Source organism: Rattus norvegicus, chromosome X (assembly GCF_021556685.1).
Source record: "Rattus norvegicus strain SHRSP/BbbUtx chromosome X, alternate assembly SHRSP_T2T, whole genome shotgun sequence".
In the NCBI taxonomy this organism is placed as follows: domain Eukaryota; kingdom Metazoa; phylum Chordata; class Mammalia; order Rodentia; family Muridae; genus Rattus; species Rattus norvegicus.
The window spans coordinates 157078835-157098445 of record NC_141554.1 but is presented as its reverse complement, the minus strand read 5'-3'; the positions used below and the strand labels follow the sequence as shown (position 1 = coordinate 157098445).

At 37.2% G+C, this 19611-nt stretch overlaps 1 protein-coding gene across 2 annotated transcripts in view; it reads right to left on the bottom strand.

The window, feature by feature from the left end:
- The window catches only part of Aff2 (ALF transcription elongation factor 2), a 504495-nt gene that overhangs the window by 140945 nt on the left and 343939 nt on the right, over positions 1 to 19611 (bottom strand). For both annotated transcript variants that reach the window (NM_001427288.1, XM_087599250.1), the window contains exons 5-6: positions 13173 to 13209; positions 12853 to 12886 (exon numbers count right to left, since the gene is read on the bottom strand). In NM_001427288.1, coding sequence (NP_001414217.1) covers positions 12853 to 12886; positions 13173 to 13209 — 71 coding nt within the window. The remainder of the gene's footprint in view (positions 1 to 12852; positions 12887 to 13172; positions 13210 to 19611) is intronic.

Below are 19611 nucleotides of genomic sequence, written 5' to 3'. Positions count from 1 at the left end.
AAGCTGCCTGGTGAACTCAAGACACAGGCCCACAGGAACAGCTGAAGACCTGTAGAGAGGAAAAACTACACGCCCGAAAGCAGAACACTCTGTCCCCATAACTGACTGAAAGAGAGGAAAACAGGTCTACAGCACTCCTGACACACAGGCTTATAGGACAGTCTAGCCACTGTCAGAAATAGCAGAACAAAGTAACACTAGAGATAATCTGATGGCGAGAGGCAAGCGCAGGAACCCAAGCAACAGAAACCAAGACTACATGCCATCATCGGAGCCCAATTCTCCCACCAAAACAAACATGGAATATCCAAACACACCAGAAAAGCAAGATCTAGTTTCAAAATCATATTTGATCATGATGCTGGAGGACTTCAAGAAAGACATGAACACACTTAGGGAAACACAGGAAAACATTAATAAACAAGTAGAAGCCTACAGAGAGGAATCGCAAAAATCCCTGAAAGAATTCCAGGAAAACACAATCAAACAGTTGAAGGAATTAAAAACGGAAATAGAAGCAATCAAGAAAGAACACATGGAAACAACCCTGGATATAGAAAACCAAAAGAAGAGACAAGGAGCTGTAGATACAAGCTTCACCAACAGAATACAAGAGATGGAAGAGAGAATCTCAGGAGCAGAAGATTCCATAGAAATCATTGACTCAACTGTCAAAGATAATGTAAAGCAGAAAAAGCTACTGGTCCAAAACATACAGGAAATCCAGGACTCAATGAGAAGATCAAACCTAAGGATAATAGGTATAGAAGAGAGTGAAGACTCCCAGCTCAAAGGACCAGTAAATATCTTCAACAAAATCATAGAAGAAAACTTCCCTAACCTAAAAAAAGAGATACCCATAGACATACAAGAAGCCTACAGAACTCCAAATAGATTGGACCAGAAAAGAAACACCTCCCGTCACATAATTGTCAAAACACCAAACGCACAAAATAAAGAAAGAATATTAAAAGCAGTAAGGGAAAAAGGTCAAGTAACATATAAAGGGAGACCTATCAGAATCACACCAGACTTCTCGCCAGAAACTATGAAGGCCAGAAGATCCTGGACTGATGTCATACAGACCCTAAGAGAACACAAATGCCAGCCCAGGTTACTGTATCCAGCAAAACTCTCAATTAACATTGATGGAGAAACCAAGATATTCCATGACAAAACCAAATTTACACAATATCTTTCTACAAATCCAGCACTACAAAGGATAATAAATGGTAAAGCCCAACATAAGGAGGCAAGCTATACCCTAGAAGAAGCAAGAAACTAATCGTCTTGGCAACAAAACAAAGAGAATGAAAGCACACAAACATAACCTCACATCCAAATATGAATATAACAGGAAGCAATAATCACTATTCCTTAATATCTCTCAACATCAATGGCCTCAACTCCCCAATAAAAAGACATAGATTAACAAACTGGATACGCAACGAGGACCCTGCATTCTGCTGCCTACAGGAAACACACCTCAGAGAAAAAGACAGACACTACCTCAGAGTGAAAGGCTGGAAAACAACTTTCCAAGCAAATGGTCGGAAGAAGCAAGCTGGAGTAGCCATTCTAATATCAAATAAAATCAATTTCCAACTAAAAGTCATCAAAAAAGATAAGGAAGGACACTTCATATTCATCAAAGGAAAAATCCACCAAGATGAACTCTCAATCCTAAATATCTATGCCCCAAATACAAGGGCACCTACATACGTAAAAGAAACCTTACTAAAGCTCAAAACACACATTGCACCTCACACAATAATAGTGGGAGATTTCAACACCCCACTCTCATCAATGGACAGATCATGGAAACAGAAATTAAACAGTGATGTCGACAGACTAAGAGAAGTCATGAGCCAAATGGACTTAACGGATATTTATAGAACATTCTATCCTAAAGCAAAAGGATATACCTTCTTCTCAGCTCCTAATGGTACTTTCTCCAAAACTGACCATATAATTGGTCAAAAAACGGGCCTCAAAAGGTACAGAAAGATAGAAATAATCCCATGCGTGCTATCGGACCACCACGGCCTAAAACTGGTCTTCAATAACAATAAGGGAAGAATGCCCACATATACGTGGAAATTGAACAATGCTCTACTAAATGATAACCTGGTCAAGGAAGAAATTAAGAAAGAAATTAAAAACTTTTTAGAATTTAATGAAAATGAAGATACAACATACTCAAACTTATGGAACACAATGAAAGCTGTGCTAAGAGGAAAACTCATAGCGCTGAGTGCCTGCAGAAAGAAACAGGAAAGAGCATATGTCAGCAGCTTGACAGCACACCTAAAAGCTCTAGAACAAAAAGAAGCAAATACACCCAGGAGGAGTAGAAGGCAGGAAATAATCAAACTCAGAGCTGAAATCAACCAAGTAGAAACAAAAAGGACCATAGAAAGAATCAACAGAACCAAAAGTTGGTTCTTTGAGAAAATCAACAAGATAGATAAACCCTTAGCCAGACTAAGGAGAGGACACAGAGAGTGCGTCCAAATTAACAAAATCAGAAATGAAAAGGGAGACATAACTACAGATTCAGAGGAAATTCAAAAAATCATCAGATCTTACTATAAAACCTATATTCAACAAAATTTGAAAATCTTCAGGAAATGGACAATTTCCTAGACAGATACCAGGTATCGAAGTTAAATCAGGAACAGATAAACCAGTTAAACAACCCCATAACTCCTAAGGAAATAGAAGCAGTCATTAAAGGTCCCCCAACCAAAAAGAGCCCAGGTCCAGATGGGTTTAGTGCAGAATTCTATCAAACCTTCATAGAAGACCTCATACCAATATTATCCAAACTATTCCACAAAATTGAAACAGATGGAGCACTACCGAATTCCTTCTACGAAGCCACAATTACTCTTATACCTAAACCACACAAAGACACAACAAAGAAAGAGAACTTCAGACCAATTTCCCTTATGAATATCGACGCAAAAATACTCAATAAAATTCTGGCAAACCGAATTCAAGAGCACATCAAAACAATCATCCACCATGATCAAGTAGGCTTCATCCCAGGCATGCAGGGATGGTTTAATATACGGAAAACCATCAACGTGATCCATTATTTAAACAAACTGAAAGAACAGAACCACATGATCATTTCATTAGATGCTGAGAAAGCATTTGACAAAATTCAACACCCCTTCATGATAAAAGTCCTGGAAAGAATAGGAATTCAAGGCCCATACCTAAACATAGTAAAAGCCATATACAACAAACCAGTTGCTAACATTAAACTAAATGGAGAGAAACTTGAAGCAATCCCACTAAAATCAGGGACTAGACAAGGCTGCCCACTCTCTCCCTACTTATTCAATATAGTTCTTGAAGTTCTAGCCAGAGCAATCAGACAACAAAAGGAGATCAAAGGGATACAGATCGGAAAAGAAGAGGTCAAAATATCACTATTTGCAGATGACATGATAGTATATTTAAGTGATCCCAAAAGTTCCACCAGAGAACTACTAAAGCTGATAAACAACTTCAGCAAAGTGGCTGGGTATAAAATTAACTCAAATAAATCAGTTGCCTTCCTCTATACAAAAGAGAAACAAGCCGAGAAAGAAATTAGGGAAACGACACCCTTCATAATAGACCCAAATAATATAAAGTACCTCGGTGTGACTTTAACCAAGCAAGTAAAAGATCTGTACAATAAGAACTTCAAGACACTGAGGAAAGAAATTGAAGAAGACCTCAGAAGATGGAAAGATCTCCCATGCTCATGGATTGGCAGGATTAATATAGTAAAAATGGCCATTTTACCAAAAGCAATCTACAGATTCAATGCAATCCCCATCAAAATACCAATCCAATTCTTCAAAGAGTTAGACAGAACAATTTGCAAATTCATCTGGAATAACAAAAAACCCAGGATAGCTAAAGCTATCCTCAACAATAAAAGGACTTCAGGGGGAATCACTATCCCTGAACTCAAGCAGTATTACAGAGCAATAGTGATAAAAACTGCATGGTATTGGTACAGAGACAGACAGATAGACCAATGGAATAGAATTGAAGACCCAGAAATGAACCCACACACCTATGGTCACTTGATTTTTGACAAAGGAGCCAAAACCATCAAATGGAAAAAAGATAGCATTTTCAGCAAATGGTGCTGGTTCAACTGGAGAGCAACATGTAGAAGAATGCAGATCGATCCATGCTTATCACCCTGTACAAAGCTTAAGTCCAAGTGGATCAAGGACCTCCACATCAAACCAAACACACTCAAACTAATAGAAGAAAAACTAGGGAAACATCTGGAACACATGGGCACTGGAAAAAATTTCCTGAACAAAACACCAATGGCTTATGCTCTAAGGTGAAGAATTGACACATGGGATCTCATAAAACTGCAAAGCTTCTGTAAGGCAAAGGACACTGTGGTTAGGACAAAACGGCAACCAACAGATTGGGAAAAGATCTTTACCAATCCTACAACAGATAGAGGCCTTATATCCAAAATATACAAAGAACTCAAGAAGTTAGACCGCAGGGAAACAAATAACCCTATTAAAAAATGGGGTTCAGAGCTAAACAAAGAATTCACAGCTGAGGAATGCCGAATGGCTGAGAAACACCTAAAGAAATGTTCAACATCTTTAGTCATAAGGGAAATGCAAATCAAAACAACCCTGAGATTTCACCTCACACCAGTGCGATTGGCTAAGATCAAAAACTCAGGTGACAGCAGATGCTGGCGAGGATGTGGAGAAAGAGGAACACTCCTCCATTGTTGGTGGGATTGCAGACTGGTAAAACCATTCTGGAAATCAGTCTGGAGGTTCCTCAGAAAATTGGACATTGAACTGCCTGAGGATCCAGCTATACCTCTCTTGGGCATATACCCAAAAGATGCCTCAACATATAAAAGAGACACGTGCTCCACTATGTTCATCGCAGCCTTATTTATAATAGCCAGAAAATGGAAAGAACCCAGATGCCCTTCAACAGAGGAATGGATACAGAAAATGTGGTACATCTACACAATGGAATATTACTCAGCTATCAAAAACAACGACTTTATGAAATTCGTAGGCAAATGGTTGGAACTGGAAAATATCATCCTGAGTGAGCTAACCCAATCACAGAAAGACATACATGGTATGCACTCATTGATAAGTGGCTATTAGCCCAAATGCTTGAATTACCCTAGATCCCTAGAACAAACGAAACTCAAGACGGATGATCAAAATGTGAATGCTTCACTCCTTCTTTAAATGAGGAAAAAGAATACCCTTGGCAGGGAAGGGAGAGGCAAAGATTAAAACAGAGACTGAAGGAACACCCATTCAGAGCCTGCCCCACATGTGGCCCATACATATACAGCCACCCAATTAGACAAGATGGATGAAGCAAAGAAGTGCAGACCGACAGGAGCCAGATGTAGATCGCTCCTGAGAGACACAGCCAGAATACAGCAAATACAGAGGCGAATGCCAGCAGCAAACCACTGAACTGAGAATAGGTCCTCTATTGAAGGAATCAGAGAATGAACTGGAAGAGCTTGAAGGGGCTCGAGACCCCAAAAGTACAACAATACCAAGCAACCAGAGCTTCCAGGGACTAAGCCACTACCTAAAGACTATGCATGGACTGACCCTGGACTCTGACCCCATAGGTAGCAATGAATATCCTAGTAGGAGCACCAGTGGAAGGGGAAGCCCTGGGTCCTGCTAAGACTGAACCCCCAGTGAACTAGTCTATGGGGGGAGGGCGGCAATGGGGGGAGGGTTGGGAGGGGAACACCCATAAGGAAGGGGAGGGGAGAGGGGGATGTTTGCCCGGAAACCGGGAAAGGGAATAACACTCGAAATGTATATAAGAAATACTCAAGTTAATAAAAAAAAAAAAAACATAACTCACATTATAACTAAGGACTGATTGGTATATGGTAATTTGTCTCAGGAGGAAATTTAATCTGTTGCATCGAGTTTATTAGCTTTATATAGATGAAGTACAATAAAAAATTAAAATAAATGCAAGTTTAGATTTAAAAAAAATTATCAGTCACAGATCATATGAAAAACATTTCTGATGACTATATTCTATGATCTAGTAAATGGAAAAGAGCATGCATGTATCCCCATTTATCCTACTAGATCAGACTGCATTAGAAGGCCCTCATTTTGGAACACAGAATGTATGTGCATCTGTGCAAAGCATATATGCGTTATCATAACACTTTTTAATTATGCATCTGAAATTATTTTAAATTTTGAATCTTAATAATTTTGTATATACTAACAGTATACAGTACTAAAGTCCTAGTTACAGTTCAAAACCGTGACGGAAACTCTAAAATATGGTTGAGGACAGATGGGAATTCCTTTTTTAAGTATACTATGAGAATGTAAAGCAACTTCCCAATCATTGAACAGGTTTCTGGGAATGAAAGGCAATGGTTAAACATTTCATAAAAGCAGTCCCATGTACTAGTTCTATATTTGTTTTACTTTAATATGAAAAGTGGAGATTTCCAGAGAGAAATTTGTTTGCATCACATGCCATAAAAAACCATCTTATGTGGATTTTTCATGATGATGTAAGTCCCTTGCAGGCATCGATCCTTTAGCCTCACTGTAGGGACATTTTACAATCTTTGTGATACAATCTGTCTGCAGTGTCTGAGATGAAGAAGTATCTGCTTCCTGAGTTTCCATATTAGCATGCATAGTCTAAACATTGCATGGAAGACTGAGCTCAACAGCACTTTGGAGATCCCTGATTTCAATTAAATTGTTAATTACCATATAGGTCTAAAGTGAGATTAGGTCTAATTATTGGATAAGGAATATCCTGACTTCAAATAGCTACTTCCTAAGTGGCCAAAGTAAGGTCTTAATGTAAAAAGGGTACACGCATGCAGTCAGTTCCAGCATTGACCTTTGCAAGAGTGGCTTTGTGTAACTTACTCAGTGACTCTGAACTTTGGTTTCTGCTTTGGTCATAATGGTCAACACTACAGACTTGCTGAACATAGAAAGACTGAATGGAATGTCCAGGCACACATTAGATACTCCATATGTATAAACTGGTGGAGTTATTGGTTTCTAATTTTACTGAGACTGTGAGCGCCTTGAAATAAAGATGGGCAGCATTCAGCCAGAGTTACAATATGTGACCCAGAGATCCATGTAGTAGGTGTTGTACACATATTTGTTGAAAGTAAGAAAGCCCTAAGAAAATAAATGAATGTAAGTCAAGTAGAAGAGGTACCTGACTTTTCTCAGAGACAGAAATAAAACATGTGCTTTTCTAATTAAATCGACATCTCAAAATCTATGTATAATATTTGAAGGCTAAGATAATGTTGGACCTTTGAAGAACGCCACAGAAATCAAACACGATCTTTCAACTACATTCATATCTGACTGTGAAAGCGAAAACCTCTAGCTTCCTTTACAGTTTACCCCGGTCTCAGCCTCAGCACCTATTAATCCACAGCAGCTTCAGCATGTCTTGATGTGAAGCTTCCAAATGCCAATATTGCTTGTCGAAACATTAGCCAATATACAACCTTCAATATAAAATCCTCTTAATGTCTGATTGCTCTTCTTAAGGAACTCATGCTGCTTCATTTCAAACTGTGAATTACCTTTAATTCACAGCTTGAACAGACTGCCAAATTTTGTTTTCTCTGCTCCCAGGTGGCTGTTCCTGATGCAGTGGAGAACTTCCAAAAATATATTAAGTCCTTTGGAGAGGTTGGCAAGATGTGAGACATAGGCATACAAGACAGGTTAAAAGCAAGTGTTAGCATTTTAAAAAATGTTTTGTTTTTGTTTTAGTTCAAAAATCTGACTGTCTGTGACTACTGAAAGACACTGAGGTTACCAGATTTTTCAGAGAAGTAAATTGTTGGATTAAATCAAAGTTATTATTAGCATTGCTAAATTCCAAGTACCAAATCATATGTTTTAATTAAGCATTAATCAGATTAAAAAGATAACATTTTATTCCTGCCATAACATAGCTATTTTGCTACCAAATTACATCCAAGCAGCAGACCAAATACCTACTTAGGAAGGAACATCTGAAATTGCTAGAGAATTTGGGTTATTGCTGTGCAATAAGGCAGAACAGTTCATAAATTTCAAATCAAATCCTCAAAGGAAACATTTTTGATGATGAAAGTTTTGGCAGGAAGATGGTCATAGCTATAATGAATATGAGGATTTTTTGTTGTTAAATTGGTGAAAATTCATCTAAAAATAATGTTTTCTTTCTATCGGTTATAGCATTCTGAAAGACACATTCTCATAAACTTGCTATTCTCTATGGTAATGAAATCTTCATAATATTTAGAGAAAGTTTAGAGATGATGATAGTTGAGTTAAATAAAGCAATTTTATCCAGTTTTGTATCTTCCAAAGCAGAGGGGTATAATTTCTTGTGGGGCCCATTCCTACCAACCAGCTCAGCTAGTCTCCTTAAAGTTTGTGTCATGAAACAAAAACCAATATGCATGCATGCACTCTGCTATATACTCCTACCTCTCCCTTTCTTTTCTTTAATTTTTCTTTTTGAAAGAGTCTCATTTGGCCCAGGCTGGCCTCAAACCTGAAACACTTTATTGTCTTGCTCTGACACCCTAAGTTCTGGGATTATAGGCACGTGCCAACAAACCTGGACAAAAGGCACAGTTGTCTCAAATTCCTGAACCCATTGGATCACAATGTAAAATAACAGCCAAGCCTTGCAGGAAATGAGGAAGATTTAAACACACAGGCTTTTACCCTAACTTCACAATTTCTTAGCTGAACAACACCATTATTTAAATAGTTCTCTGTAGCCCAAATGTCCTTTGGAGATAAGGGTGTGTGGTTAATTTATCTTCTAAGTGGGTTGCATAAGTTTTGGGGACAGAGACTCTATTATAGCTTCAGGATGACAGACAAGATCATCCTAACAGGTGTGCTCAAAACACAATGGTCATCACTTAAGGTTTCTGCCCTTTATGTAATGGCATAGCTCTCTTTCCTACTATGTAGAACTACATGCATGCATTTACTCATGGAAAAACATATTAACTGCACATATGGAAAGTATAGCTGGGAACAGCAAATCTGATTTCACATTGCTTATCATCAGTTCTCTAGTTCATGGTTTCAGACACATAGTCAGCAGTGTAAGTAAAGGTACTGGTTTTAAGGCAGGGAAAAAGCATCATGATTATATCTGACTTTATATTGGGGCCTGTATGGAAACTCTCCAGACATTGTCAATAGCATGCCTTAAAACACAGAGTTGCTTGGATAAGAGCGATTCTGGATGGTTTCCAGTTGGGCAGAGTCCAAATGCTAATAACCAAGTTTAACAAAGGAACTTGATATTTGGAGTTGCTGTCTTCTCAACAGTACTCACAGAATAACTGAGTTCAAAGGCTAACTGAATGAACATTTATAAGTTCATGGAAGCCATCTAGGATTCTTTTCAGGGCAACTGAATATATTTCATCTGTTGTTGTTTTAAATGCCTCTCCAAATTCAAATATAAAGAGACAAAGAGAAGCAAGTAAGAATGTTGCAGTGGAAAGTACCTGATGATATATTATTATCAATTTGATGAGGCAATGCAAAGAAAATATAGATTTTGTTTTCTCCTCTATTAGCCCTTAATATGTTCCTTAAGAGTCTATAAAGTAACATGATACCTGGTGTGTCCACTGAGAGACTGAATCTAGTAATTGATATATACAAAATGTACATGATATTCATGTTCAAACATATAAAACTCATATTCCTGAAAAAAAATTGAACATCTAACACTCATGCATTTTCCTTTTTGGAGAACAAAAGCCATTTCTGTAAGAGATTAGACATTTTGGATTTAGATTTAAGTCAGAGTATTTTAATGATTATAATTCAGACTCACTGAACACTGGCAGTGGGGGTGGCTGACTGCTGGGTCTTCAATTTTTCTAAAAATTATTAAGGATTAAAGTTTAACACACTTTTACATAGTTACATTTAATTACTAAAATATATGTTTATATTTGAAATCTAGGAAGCTTTTGTGGGGGTATATATGTTTATACATATTTTCTTAAGTTTCTTAATTTCCTTTAATAGATTCTTCGTACTTCCAAATAAAAATAAATTAGGCTGTGATTTAAACTCACATCTTCTATATCCAGTGCCCCTCCCACACACAAAATACCATGACTACAGTGGAACAGAGACTCGTAAATTCTCAAAGTCAGATTCTCTTGTCTAATGAAAATATATAGGTTCAACTGGAGCAGGTAGGAGCACTATATGTCAACAAAGAATAGCAAGTGAGTAGGAAAATACCTAATTCTCCAGAAGGCCAATTAAGTGTTTAGGTTTGCTCAAGGAAAAAGTAGCAAATGTCAAGAACAAATAGTGAGTCTAGGTAGTTGCAAGCCATGACTCAGACCCATAGATGAGAAAGATCACTGGATCAGTGGCCATGAGTGCAGTTCTTATAAACAATCCATACTTGAATGGAAGATCTGTATCTTGTCAGGCAGGGAAAGCAAATCAAGATGAGGAAAATAAATAGACTATCTCAGCAATTAAGGGATTGTGTTTTCCAAGGCTCTAAGCTCCTTCTGCTGTACTAAGAAGTAGGTTACATGCCTTAGACACTTGCTGGCCTTGAATGGGTGTTTCTCATAGCTTGCTTGACTTGAGAGTTACTTCTGACCAACTAACTTCCCAACTTTTGCATTTAGTCTATTCTCAGAATAGATTAATCACCCTCAGGATTACCCTGTCAAATGTAAAATCCTAGAAGTTGGCTTAATAGTATACCTAGGTAAAATATGAGAAAATAATAGTAATAATGTCTAACTGATAAGAATTTGAAAAGCTAAAACAAAAACAATTTTATCACAACTCCCATCTCCCATGCACTAAACAAATACCTTCCCATAATAAGGAAAGTTTCCAAATACAGTCTGATGGACAATACTTGGAGGAGGCTCAATCATAAAATGAATATAGTACCCTCAAGTCATGTTAATACTTATTAGAGAGAATTTTAGTCTTACCATCTGCACAGTATATTGTGCAGTAAATGCTATTCTCTGAAAAGCAGCCTCCAACTCTAAGCCACCTTTAACACATTTCTTTGTGTTAGATATAGACTACTGGGATATTTTAATCTCTAGCCTATTTGGTAAGCAGCATATTTCACAATGGAATATAGCAAACATGCTTTAGGAATAAGATCATTTTGCAATAAAAGTATAATTTCATATTCTTCCTTATTTGCAAACTTGCATTGAATTCTTGAAACCGTGTTTATGTATCTTATTATTTTTAGTAGGAAGATGGTAATTTAGGAATGGCAATAAACAAATAAGATCTATGGCTCATTCAGAACCACAAAAAGAACAGTTCATGTGATTAATGGAAAAACATGGAATGCATAGTATCAGGGACAATTTTGATTCCTGCAGGCCTATTAATGTGGCCATTACATCAAAACCTGATTTTATTATTCCATTTCCTTGTTTTGTTTTGTATTATAAAACTAAAGACTTTTTTGTGTTAAATTTTAGCTTTTAGTTACAAGGTATAGGTCAGCTGCAAAAATCAAATCCAAACAATAACAGCACCACAAAAAGACTGGTGTTCAGGTCAGGGATTTGAGATTTAATTACTACACTGCATCAAGAAGATGGAGTAGAAGCACCATTGGCTATGTCAGAGTCTTGGTTGACTTGGAGACAGTCCCAATTGTTTTATGCAATTATTCATGATCTTCCAAGAGGTGAGCAATTCACTTCAAGTGTATCATTAGACCACTTGTGTGTCATAAATTATTTCATTTTCAAAAATTTCAAGTATATACTATTACACAGAAAAGTCAACTTTCATTTTTTATTATCAGGAAAGATAGAAGTTATGACAAAAATACATTGATATACTCTTGGGCAAATGGATATTTAAAACAATCTACAATAGCTATAACTCCTCTTCTGGTTGACATTAATAAAAAACGAAGAGAGTGCAGAGTGAATTGCAAGGCTCTGACTTCTAAACTTCACTCTTATACTCTGCCATCTTTTTCTCAGCCTCCCTAGCTGTTCTTATTTGTCTATAACAAACAGATGACAGATGATCTACCATCAGTGGAGACTTGGCAAGCCACATTGACGTTCTTGTCCATTCTTTGTCCTTTCTAGTAACTAGACAGCCAGTTGTACTAAAGTTAAGTGAAGCTCAATACACCATCAAAATGTGAGAAACCGGTGTTTGGACTGTTTTCACTGAAGTCACAGCACTTTTCAGGTATTGACCTAGACCACGTCAACATCATTGGATAGCAGATTACTGACCCACGTTCACTTTTACTCTTACTTGCTGACCAGAGGCACTTCAGTTTAAATGATTGTGTCTACTAAAGATATATATTTGCTATCCTTCCCCAGGAGGTGACAGTACTAGGAGGTGGGACACTGAAGAGCTAATTCTGTCACAAAGTAGAGCCTTCATTAATAGGATTTGTGTCTTTATAAGAGCTCCTTCAGAGAGGGTCTTGCCACTACTACAATATGAGCTTAGAGTGAAAATGAGGCTATTTCAACAGACAGCTCTGACTTTACCTCTGCCTTTCTAGAATCTAGAACTGTTAGGCATCTATGTCTCCTATTGATAAACTGCTCAGCTTATGGTATATAAGCAACTGACATGTACAAAGGGAATGAGAATTTGATTACTCCCTTACAAGCTTGAAAAACAGGAGTAAAGGTTCATAGTCTCAAAGGAAAAATAGCAAGGGAGTGGCAGCTCAGCACTGTACTCTGGGAGGCCAAATACTCACGACTTGAGTGGTACTGACTTTGTTGAAGCTCTGCTGCTTGGGTCACTCCACTCTGAATAGAAAGGACACAAATAATTACTATTCATGCTTCTACTCTCAAATGAATATCCACAAGGAAATTACTTTCTAAACATGCAGCCCTGCCAGATGATTTTATACCCTTCTGTTATAGTAGTAGATGAAAAATAGGAACTAGAACAGTGAATCCCAATGATACCTTTGTTTCCATTATTCCTTTATGACTTAATGACATTAAGCAGAACAGAGGGGAAAAGTAAGGGAAGTGAGGATATTGATGGCTGCCATAAAAAGGAATTGGAAAAACAAAACCCACTTACTTTGTAAGGTGAATCCTGGAGTCAGATGCTGAGATTCCTGTAAGGAAGAACGTATAATATAGACATCACTAAAATGATATGGCAGGGGGAGTTATCTGTTATTTCTAAGGATATATCACTAATGTTTACAAATAAGAAAAACTGTTAAAATTACATTAGTTAAACTTCTCTATGTGGCTCTAGTTGTACCTACTACCCAAGGCTGCTGCAACAACTTTAGAAAGAATGCCACCTTATTATAATTCAAAGTTAATGTCTACCTATTTGGAACTGTAAACCACATGAGAACAAATGACCCATATATGTAAAATTCAAATGTATAACATCACTTAGTTAGGCAATGACACCTCTTAGAAAGTAAAGGAGACTTGGCTCAACCAAACACATGATCTTGCTTTGTGTAAAAGGACAAACATTAATAAATATATCTAGTTTCTTTCTTGGTGAAAAATAACTTCTTTTAAAATATGCAAGTTTCAACTTAGTTCAACAAAAGTGTTCATCAAACTTTATTAGAAGGCTCTTGAGATCAAGGAAGTTATTTGAAATATGTTATTGAAAGGATTTAAATTTTATTTCAAAGTACCTTTTACAAAATTCATTCACAGTTTTGAGAAATCTAGACTTGTACTTATGACTCTTTCGGGGAGCATGGTATATCTATGCAGATCTTGACAAATTTGGCATGTAAAAGCATTAAAATAATGCTCAGAAATGGTTTGAATGAGAATGTCTCCTGTGGTCTTTGACACTTTAAAAAACTTTGTCCCAAGTTGATGGTGCTGTTTTGGTAGTTTTAGGAGCTGTGGCCTTGCTTGAGGAAGTATGTCCCCAGAGGTAGACTTTGCGGTTCCAAGGTCATGTTCTATTACCAGATCACTCTTTAAGGTTAGAGATAAGAGCTCTATCTCATCATTCATATCTGCATACCTGCTTGCTGCCACACTTCCTTGTCATGATGTTGAAAGAGTTTTATCCCTCTGGAACCATAATGTCCAAGTAGACCCTTGCTTCTGTTACTTTCCTTGGTTATGATGTTTTATTACAGCAATAGAAAAGTAACAAATATATCGAGTCATACACAGTACTGTATGGAGAATATGCAAGGACTACAGAGCAAAGACAAAGGCAGTTAACTCAAGTAAGTTTCTGGGTTCTGTCACTATCACTGCAAAGAAAGTCAATATAAAATTGCCTTTCTCGGAGTAATGCATTCATTAGGACAGTTCTCACCCTACACAGAAGAAAAAGATCACAGCATAATTTATCTTAAAAAAATAAGCAAAGAACCATATGGCTATACTGTGCTTTATCTGAAAGTCAAGTTTTCAGTCTGTTTATTTATTGTACTCGTTTCACCAGAAGTTTGACTTCTGTGATCATCACTCTAGAAAACTACAATTAACTCAGCTAAAGACTGTCACTAATCCTGCTTAAAGTTTATGGTTAAAAGGCTTCTAAAATTGAAAGAGATCTGCCTGTGAATACTTTTGTTTGGTACTATAAACTTTGCGAAAAAAAAAAAACTAAACCAAACAAACCATGAGCTGGAAAGATAATTGCCCAGAGGAGGGGACCCACCATAGTTTATGCTACCCTCACTAAGGTACATGAAACTGCAGAAGAGAAAGAAGTATTTTAAGAGCCAGAAGAGAGGGAGAATGGATGTAAAATGCTATCTTCAAGACACTGCACAGCTATTGCACACATGATCTCATAGCAGGCTTGGTTGTTTGCACTGGGCCTGTACAAGATAGGTCTGTCAAAAGCTAATTGTGGATTGGAGAGAGGCTTCTGGAACCTATCTTCACTTCTGAAGCATTGGCTAGTAATGGATTGCAGGGGACAGATACTCATTGTCTTCAAGAATCCAAGGAATAACTTATAAACCTGTGACTACATAGAGGATCTGGGTTAAAATCATTAGGTCAGAAATAAAAAAATAAGGCATGTTTGTGGGTCAAGTACATGTAGTGGAGAAAGGACATATATAAGGTATGCCATATTTAGAAGGAAAATAAGAGAGTTGAGCACCGATCAGAGTAACTTAAATGTACTATATACATTACATGAAATTGTCACAAAAATTAATCACTAGAAAGGAAAAGTCATGGAAAACAAGTTATCATTCAGTATGACAGGTTTTATTACGTTTCCCACATATATATCATTGTACCCTTCTGATATTTACTTCCTCAGTACTATTTTATTGTCTTTTGTCCCTCTGTCACTAGAGAACTTGCTGCATTTTGACAAAAGTTCTCTAAAATGTTTTCTTTCTTTCTTTTCTTTTATTGGATATTTTCTTTATTTGCTTTCATATGTTAACCCCTTTAACAGTTTCCCCTCTGGGAACACCTTATTCTATCCCCCCTCCCCCTGCTTCTATGTGGGTGCTCTCCCTCACACCCCACTCCATCCTGCCTACCTGCCCTGGCATTCCCCTCCACTGGAGCATCAAGCACACATAGGACCAAGGGCCTCTCCTCCCACTGATGTCCAACAAGGCCATCCTCTGTCACATACATGGCTGGAGCAATCGGTCTGTCCATGTGGACTCTTTGGTGGTCCGGTGGATCTGGTTGCTTAATATTGTTTTTCTTCCTATGATGTTGCAAACCCCTTCAACTCCTTCAGTCCTTTCTCTAACTCCTCTATTGGGGACCCCATTCTCAGTCCAATGGTTGGCTGCCTCTGTATTTGTTAGGCTCTGGCAGAGTCCCTCAAAAGACAGCTATATCAGGTTCCTGTCACCAAACACCTCTTGGCATTCACGATAGTGTCAGGGTTTGGTGATTGCATATGGGATAGATCCCCCAGGTGGGGCAGTCTCTGAATGGCCTTTCTTTCAGTCTCTGCTCCACACTTTGTCTCCATATTTCTTCCTGAATTTTGATGCCCTTTATAAGAAGGACTGAACAAGCCATACTTCGGTCTTCCTTGTTTTTGAGCTTCATGTTGTCTGTAAATTGTATTTGGGGTATTCTGAGCTTTTGGGCTAATAGCCACTTATCAGTGAGTGCATACCACATGTGCTCTTGTTTGATTGGGTTACCTCACTCAGGATAATAGTTTCTAGTTCTACCCAATTGCCTAAGAATTTCATGAAGCCATTGCTTTTAATAGCTGAGTAGTACTCCATTGTGTAGATGCACCACATTTTCTGTATCCATTCCTCCGTTGAAGGGCATCTGTGTTCTTTTCAGCATCTGGCTATTCTAAATAAGGCTGCTATGAACATAGTGGAGCATGTATCTTTGTTATATGTTAGAGCATCTTTTGGGTATATGCCCAGGAGTGGTATAGCTGGGTCCTCAGGTAGTACTATGTCCAATTTTCTGAGGAACCTCCAGACTGATTTCCAGAATGGTTGTACCAGTCTGCAATCCCACCAACAATGGAGGGGTGTTCCTCTTTCTCCACATCCTCGCCAGCATCTGCTGTCACCTAAGTTTTTGATCTTAGCCATTCTGACTAGTGTGAGGTAGAATCTCAAGAGTTGTTTTGATTTAAATTTCCCTGATGACTAAGGATGTTGAACATTTCTTTTAGGTGATTCTCAGCCATTTGATATTCCTCAGCTGAGAATTCTTTGTTTAGCTCTGTACCTCATTTTTAATAGGGTTATTTGATTCTCTAGAGTCTAAGACTTCTTGAGTTCTTTGTATATATCCCTCTATCAGATGTAGGCTTGGTAACCGTCAGATCTATCCCTTAGCAAATTACAGATGGCAATAAAGAGAATTTGTAGGTAGAGGTCATGCCACTGAGAAAGTCCAATATGTTGTGAAAATTAACAGCATAAGAGCCCATGGAAAATGGGATAACAGAGTCAGAACTTTAAAACTATACAAGTCTGCATCCACTTAATGGGAGAAAAACATTCTTCTTTGTGTTCTCAACCCCTTAGGGCACAATTACTGCTTAATACAATGATTGGTGCCAATAATAGTATCAAAGTTTTAAAGAAAACCTATAGCAGGTTTGACATAATTTCTAAAGATGGAAGGAAATATTATACTTCAAAATAATCTCCATCATTTGGAGTCTCTGAAACTATCAGCTAATTTCAATTATCCAGACCACTTTTCTTACATACATAAAAATGAGTTGCTAACAGTTTGCTTCAGCTTAACTTTAAACAAATATTTCTACCTTTCCCTCAAAAGAATTTTATTACAAAGATGCAGAGCAACTTTAGACTTGTATAGCTTTAGGAAATTAAACACAGGTTCTAAAGTCAATCAAAACAAATATATGATAGGAGATTAAAACACACAGTCTTCATATTTGTCTTATAAACTTTTATTAATTGGCCTTTATGCTAAAACAATCAATTGCTTCCAAGCACTGAATGTAGTGAAACATAAAGCAAATAAGAGGATGAAGTCATTCCACAATTTTGTATAATTGATTTTATATATTATTGATATTGATTTTAATGCTTATCTTGATATAGCATTTTAAACAAGGTTTACAAATAAAGAAAACACTTTTAATTGATGCCAGCGTCACTGTATATAAATACATAACTGTAACTTTATGTATCATGATCCCGGAAAAAATTTACTTTGTTCACATAATAACTGTTATTGAATAGTATAAAAAAGTAATCAGACATGAATCTCAGTATTTCTTTCACAGAAATATCATATATGCCAGTACATAACAAGGCCAAGGAATATATACAGACTCATGTAAAGCTCTTTTTAAATAACTACCTGTATAACAAGAACATGATCTGGATTTTATAGGATCCAGATTTTAGAGTGTCAGCTAACTTTTCTCGTAGAGAGCTAGATGGTAAATATCTTGGGAATTTGTAATCATAGGGTCTTTGTCTTCATTGCCATTATAGTGTAAATGGCTGTGTTCTGAAAATGCTTGACTCATACACACATTACTCACCATAATGTGTTACTTTTCTTTTGATTTCATTTAGCATTTTAAAATGCAAAGATTCCAAGGGATCCAGTGCTATCTCTGTCCTAGAGGTCATCTGCCTGTGCCAACCTTCATCCAAGGATATTGTTGCTTTTTTGGTTCTACTTAGCATATGTTTGTTCTCCTTTTTGTGAAGATTTACATTCTCTATAAGAAATGGGAATTTTAAATTTGCAAATGTTCAGCAAACTTTTCTTTAACTGTCTTTGTCTTTGTAAGTTTACAGATTCATAAGTTGATTAACTTGAAAAATCACACACACACACACACACACACACACACAAACACACTTGGTATGGATGAAGAAAATGAAACTTAGAGGATTTTCAAAAAGATTAAGCAACATACAAATGGAAGAGTTAGATTAAAGGCATCCATGACTGTAGTTCTGTCCTATGGATGAGCTCTGTCATAGCTGAAAAACAAAACAAAACAAACAAATGCCTCCCCAAAGGCCCCTGAAGCCCCAAAAACCAAAAAAACAAAAGGGAATCACTGTCTTTTGCATATTGAGTGGAGACATCCACAGTTTAGAAGAAATACTTTTTAGTGAGAACCTACCGTGTATGTCCTTTTGGGTCTGAGTTACCTCACTCAGAATGGTATTTTCTAGTTCCATCCATTTGCCTGCAAAACTCATGATGTCCTTGTTCTTAATAGCTGAACAGTATTCCATTGAATAAATGAATCACATTCTCTGTGTCCATTCTTTGTGGGATATCTGAGTTGTTTCCACCTTATAGCTATTACAAATAAGGCCACTATGAACATAGAGGAACACATGCCCCTGTGGTATGGTGGGTCATCTTTTGGGTATATTCCCAAGAGTGGTATAGTTGGGTCTTTAGGTAGGTCTATTTCCAATTTTCTGAGGAAACTCCAGATTGATTTCCAGAGTGGTTGTACCATTTGCAATCCCACCAACAATGGAGGAGTGTTTCTCTTTCTGTACATCCTTGCCAATATATGTTGTCACCTGAGTTTTTGATTTTACCCATTTTGGTTGGTGTAAGGTAGAATCTCAGGGTCATTTTGATTTGCATTTCTCTGATCACTAAGGACTTTGAACATTTCTTTAAGTTCTTCTCAGCCATTCAAGATTCCTCTGTTATGAATTCTTAGTTTAGTTCTATACCCTATTTTTTTTGATTGGGTTGTTTAGTTTTTGGAGGTTAGCCTCTTGAGTTCTTTATATATTTTGGATATTAGCCCTCTCTTGATTTTTTTCCAGAACCATAGGTTGCTGATTTGTCCTATTGACTATGCCCTTTGCCTTACAGAATCTTTCCAGCTTCATGAGGTCCCATATATCAATTCTTTATTTTAGAACATAAGCCATTGAATTTCTGTTAAGGAAATTTTCCCCATGTGTCAGTGAGTTAAAGGCTCTTTCCCACTTTCTCTTCTATTAGATTCAGTGTATCTGGTTTTATGTTGAGGTCCTTGATCTACTTGGACCTGAGCTTTGAGCAAGGTAACAAATATGGGTCTATTT